Source organism: Condylura cristata, unplaced genomic scaffold, assembly GCF_000260355.1.
Source record: "Condylura cristata isolate star-nosed mole 26May11 unplaced genomic scaffold, ConCri1.0 scaffold00038, whole genome shotgun sequence".
Lineage (NCBI taxonomy): Eukaryota > Metazoa > Chordata > Mammalia > Eulipotyphla > Talpidae > Condylura > Condylura cristata.
In genome coordinates, this window is record NW_004567139.1 from 9,099,680 (window position 1) to 9,105,325 (window position 5,646).

Genomic DNA, 5,646 nt, shown 5'->3' on the forward strand with positions numbered 1-5,646 from the left:
GGCCAGGGCGTGGGTCGCCACCGGGAAGTCCGCTCTCCCACCACAGGCCCCGCACGGAAGGCCAGCGCTGTCCACCGGCTGTCTCCGGAGGGCAACGCCAGGTAGCACAACCGTTAGAACAAAGTCGGAATGTCTGTCTTTCAGCATAATTATCCTGACCGAGTCAGGCACAGACACCAGCCTGGTCAATCTTTAGGTTCTGTCTCGCCTCACATCCCTCCCACAGGGTAGGGAAGAGCTCCGAGATACAGCACCCGTGACCCCGAACCCTTCTAAGGCCCTCCAGTCTCGGGGAACCCCCAGAAAAAGCGGTGCCGGCGGGATGCGCAACTCTGACAAGCTTCAAAATGCCCCCCCAGAAGTGCCCGGTGCCGCTGTTCTCAGGTTCACCCACATCGTCAGAATGAGACTCTCGGGCCCTCCGCGCACCGACTCGACCACAATTTGAATTTACAAGACCCCCAGACGATTGTGAGCCCCCTAAAAGGCACGCGCCGCAGCGGGGTCGTGCTCAGGGGCGCCCCTGAAGGTCCCGGCTGAGCCACCCCCGGAGCGCCCGAGGGGTGGCGGCTGGCGGAGTGGGGGGGCCACCTCCTCTGCTCTGAAGCGGGGGGCACCCGCTCCCCGAGGGGCCGGCGGACTGGACCCCGTGCTGCAGGGGAGCCGCGGCCCCGCCTGGAGCTGGGAGGGCCCCCGCCCCCCGCGGCCCCACCCCCGTCTCCAGCCTACCGGAGAGCACAGTTACGAAACTGCTCCCGGGAGAATGAGGGCATGGAGTCTGGGAGCAGGTTTTCTGGGGCACCGCAGCCCTGGCAGCCGGAGCCAGGCTGTGCAGCAGGAGACCGCAGAGAAGCTGCTCCCCAAAAAAGATCCCTTCGCTCTGGTGTTGTGAGCGGGGGAAGCCCGCGGCCGGATGAGGAGTGAAGGGCCAGCAGCCCCTGGGACAGATGCGGCCCAGGGCACCAGGTGGCCACAGGGGGAGGGACGGGCGGCCAGGCCCTCGAGGCCATCGCGCCTCATGGCTGCAGCAGCCAGGGTGCGGGGCGGGGAGGACTTTGGAATTTGGGGGCCCAGGACCTATGTTATTTGGGAGCCTCGGAAAGTGGGAATTGAGGCTCAGCTGGGCGCCCCAGGGAGCAGGGCGGGCACAGGCCAAACCCGCCCTGGAGCGGGGAACAATCCCAGGAGAGATGTCGGGGTTCAGGCAAAAGGGGGCGCGTTTCAAACTGCTGGTTGCAACCGGTGGCCGAATGGCGAGGCCACGCGGAGCTGTGGGCCTCCTTTGGACTGTGGTGACAAAGCAAGGTAACCCGGCCGAGGGGCACACGCCCCGTGCCCCTGCCGCGCCCCACCCCCGGGGCTCATGAGGGCAAGTAGGGCCGGCCGCCAGCAGGCTTCAGGCGCCGCCGTGTTCCGGTCGCCAGGGCTCGACGGCCCCGACCGCCTGTGTGTGGGCGCGACGGCCCCAGGTTCCCCGTGGGCTGAGACGGCGCCTGTAGGATGAAGTCGGGCCGAAACGCTGAGAACGGGAAAACGCAGTCCGGCGGCCTGGCAGCGATGGGGCCACTGGCCGGCGGCATAAAGGGCCCTCGTGTGTGCAGGGTCAGTGCAGGCCGGCCGAGGCCGCCCGGAAGGTGTCGGCGCGGGTCGGGAGGTCAGGGTGCTGGCCGGTGGGGTGACAGGCCGCCATCGCCTGCGTGTGTGTTGAGGGAAAGTGTCCAGCCCGCGCCGAGGCGGGGTCACAGCAGCTGCCGCCCCTGGTCAGAAAGCCGGACTGGGGAGGCGTGGGGCTTCAGCAGCGTCGTCTTGCCCCTGCGCACCCCGCTTTTACTTCTTCTGTGGGCGCATTCAGCTTGACGGCCAGTCGCCTTTGCCGTCCGTGTGACGAGGGACCCCCGGCCCTGGGCTCGCGTCCTGCCTCGGCTGCGGTTGCGTTTCCTGCACCGCCCCTCCCCTTGCGGTTGCGTTTCCTGCACCGCCCCTCCCCTTTCCTGCCTCCGTTTACACGGATCATGCGTCTTAAGTCCACCCCTCCCCGTAGATGGCTGGCGAGACTGCTTCGAATTCTTTTCGGGGCTACTCTAAAACCAGAACCGCGCCCCGACGGGTGGAAGTCCCATCTGCACCCACACTGTCACCTTTTATCGGGGAGCAAAGGAGTCGTAACCTGTCCAGTGTCATCGTCCGACTTACTTGCTCAGGGTGTGTTTATTTCTCTCCTTCGTGCCCCGCCATGTGTATGGCTGCGGCTCTGTGCAGCCCTTACTCACGTCGGTCCCCACCTGCCCTTTTTGCCCTGTTTCCTCTCACGTCTCTGACCCTCTGGGATCCTTTTCCCTCCCTAATCTGAGCCAGCTGTTGGATTTCCTGAAGATGCTTTGCCGCACCTTTGTTCTCTGTGAATATTTTTGCAGCATACAGAATCCCAGCCTGGCGTCATTTTCTCGTGGCGTTATGAAAACGCTCTGTCGCCTGCAGGCCTCGATCATTTCTGTCGAAACGTCAGCGTGAGCCTCGTTGTCTTTTTCCTCGTCCACTTCTGTGGCTTCTGTTTGTCCGCTTCCCAGTGCTGCTGAACCCGCTTCAAGCGGTTTTCTTTGGATTTTCCCCATAGGGGATTTTTAAATCCGTGATTTGATCTCTTACTAGTTTTATAGAGACTCCCCAACACTCCGTCCTTAAATATTACTTCCGCCCCAGTCTCTGTCCTTTACTTCTGACTCCACTTATGCATACGTTAGGTCTTCAGTGTATCCCCCTGATCCCCACCTTTTAGCTTCTTTGTGCTTCATTCTGGATATTTATCCCTTAAATTGTGTTAAATCCGCTGGTTTAGTTGTTAGTTTCAGCAATTGTATTTTCTTATTTCTAGCATTTCAAATTGCCTTTTTTATGTCCTCGACAACATTTGGTATGTTTATCAAAAAAATTGTGTTTGATAACCCCAGTGTCTAAATTGCCTCAGATCTGCTTTTATTGCTACTTCTTTTGTTTTTTGATCACATCATCTTGTTTCTTCATGCACATGATTTTCAAAGAAAAATCAAGATTTCTTTTTCTGAAGTCTATTTTTAACAGCCTTATGAAATTATCATTGACATGTAATAGACTAAGCATGTTTAAAATGTGTAATTTTATAAGTTTTGACATCTGCACACACCTGTGAAGCCATCGCCACAATCAAAAGAGTGAACATATCCACTTCCCCTCCTCTCCTCTTCTCATCTCGCCGTAACCAGTGAACTGCTTCCTGTCACTATTGATTAGTTTGCCTTTTCTCATTTTTTTTAAAATAAAATTGTAGTCCTGTGGCATAGACTTACTTTTGGCCTGGCTTTCCTTGTTCTTTTGAGGCTCACCTGTATTTTTGCATGTGTTGATAGTTTATGCCTTTTTAATTGCTGAGTAATATTCCACTGTTAGGATATACCGCGCTTTGTTTATCCCCTTCTCTGTTAATGGACACTGGCTGTTCCCAGTTACTCGTGTGTGAATGTTCATGTTCAGATCTTTGAGGGACATTTGCTTTCCTTCCCCTTGGACACTGCCTGAGGTTGGAGTGACTGTGTCACGTTATAGAGCTATGTTTAACTTTGATGAAAGGTGCTGGTACCGTTTTAAAATCTTAGCAGATTTTAAAGTGTATGAGGATTTCAATTCCTTTATAAATTAATTGGTACTTGGCATGCTCATTTAAAAAATAATAATATAATCGTTTATTTTTCCATCATTTTGTGCCTTTTCCCATCTCAGTTGCCATCCCCGTGGGCTTCCCACCACCAGATCACCCGCGTGCCGTCACCACAGTCCCGTGCATTTCCTTCCTCCCCATTTTTGAGCCCATTCCCCACTGCACCCCCGTGAAATGTGTCTGGCATATGGCTGTTCATTATTCTTATTATTTTCTCTCCTGGTCCCTCATACTCCTGCTGTGGAGCTCATTCTTTTTAATGTTAGCCTTTAAAACTGGCATGCAATCTTACCTTACTGTGGTTTAATTTGTAATTCCTTAATGATTAGTGATGTTAGAATAGTTTTCTGTGCTTATTTGCCTTCCATATAACTGTTTTGGTGAAATGCTTTTCAAAAATTTTGCCCACTAAAAAGGTTTTTTATTGTCGTATTATTGAGCTGGTAGTGTTCTTGACATATCTGGATGTATGTACTTTGTTAAATACATGCCTTGAAAATATTGGCCCCAGACTGTGGCTCCTCTCCCTCTGACCATGTCCTAATTTTCATGACATCCAGTATTTTCTAAAGATTTCACTTGCGGTATTGTTTCCAAGAAACTTTCATCTAGCCAAAGGTCACAACAATGTTTCTCCTGTAAGTTTTAGGTTTTATATTTAAGCCTATGATCTTTTTTGAATTCATTTTTATATGTGACAGGAAGAATAGTTTGAAGTTCTACTGTTTTAAACTTTTTGCATTTGGATAAGCAGGGTTGGACTTGTCTTTTCTGGGTCCTTTGCATTTCCAAATGCGTCTTACAATTGGTTTGTCAGTCTCTACAAAAAGGCCTGCTGGGTTTTTCTTGGGGGGGGAGGGTGGGGGGAGGATTTCATTGATTCCTTTTCCCACCCTCCACCAAAAGTTCTAGAAAATTAACATAAAAACTGTGGCAATATTTGGAGGTCAGGATTAATGCCCTCTTTTTGGAGAGGGGATTTGCTGCTGGGGCCCGGGCAGTCCCAGATGGCCGGAACCGATGATGGTGGTCGAAAGGATTTAAAATGGACGCTGCCTCACCCCCAGACTTTCTTCCAGGGTCTACCTCCCGACTTCCACCGTAAGTGGAGGGTTTGGTCAGGGGTCCCTGCCCTTGCGAGGCCCTGACCGTGTCCCCATTCTACAGGGTGACCCCTACATGCTGACCCTGGGGCCTACCAAGGGGATACTTCCCCAGACACTCACGGGCCCAACAGTCTCTTCCCTTCTCCCCGGCCTCAGCCCTGGTAGTCTGTGCTCTTCATAGGATTGTCTAGAGGCTTTATGACTTTCTAAAGATCATTATTATTTCCTCATCCTTCCTGGCCATGCCCGGAGGCGGGGCCGGCCTGATTTCCCACAGGGGGAGGCCGGCATCTTTGGCGTCCGGGCCGGGGCGCCTCTTGGGCCAGCTCTGCCTCCTGGCGGGCAGGGCCCCACCTCCTGTCCCTCTTCCAGGGGAAGGAGAAGCCCCTGAGCATCCTGAACAAGTACATGGAGGTCCACGGCACCGTGTACTACGAGAGCCAGCGGCCGCCCGAGGTCCCGGCCTTTGTGAAGAACCACGGCCTCCTGCCACAGCCCGAGTTTCAGCAGCTGCTGCGCAAGGCCAAGGTGCGCCCGTCCCGCCACCCTCAGCCCTGCCGGCGCAGCGCAGAGGCACCCCGCCTGCTGTCGCCAGGCTGCCTGGCCCCTGGCTTTCCTGGCACACGCCCCTGCCCCATGCCCGGGCCTCGGCCTCCCCAGGCCGGAGTTGGGGAGACAGAGCTGGGGCCTCCAGGCGTGGGGGGGTCTGGTGGGCACAGAGCCAGCAGAGCCACGGTGCAGTGACCGGGAGAGGAGGGGCTGCCGTCGGTCCATCCCGCCGGTCCATCCCGCCCGCCCGGGCGCCAAGGTCAGGCCGGCTCTGGAGCCGCTGCGGGGCGCTGGGACACC

At 55.2% G+C, this 5,646-nt stretch overlaps 1 protein-coding gene across 1 annotated transcript in view; it reads left to right on the top strand.

The window, feature by feature from the left end:
• MGAT5B (mannosyl (alpha-1,6-)-glycoprotein beta-1,6-N-acetyl-glucosaminyltransferase, isozyme B) overlaps window positions 1–5,646 on the top strand; it is a 44,569-nt gene that overhangs the window by 33,836 nt on the left and 5,087 nt on the right. The window contains exon 12 of the mRNA XM_012733004.1: window positions 5,170–5,325. Within this exon, the coding sequence (XP_012588458.1) occupies window positions 5,170–5,325 (156 nt within the window). The remainder of the gene's footprint in view (window positions 1–5,169; window positions 5,326–5,646) is intronic.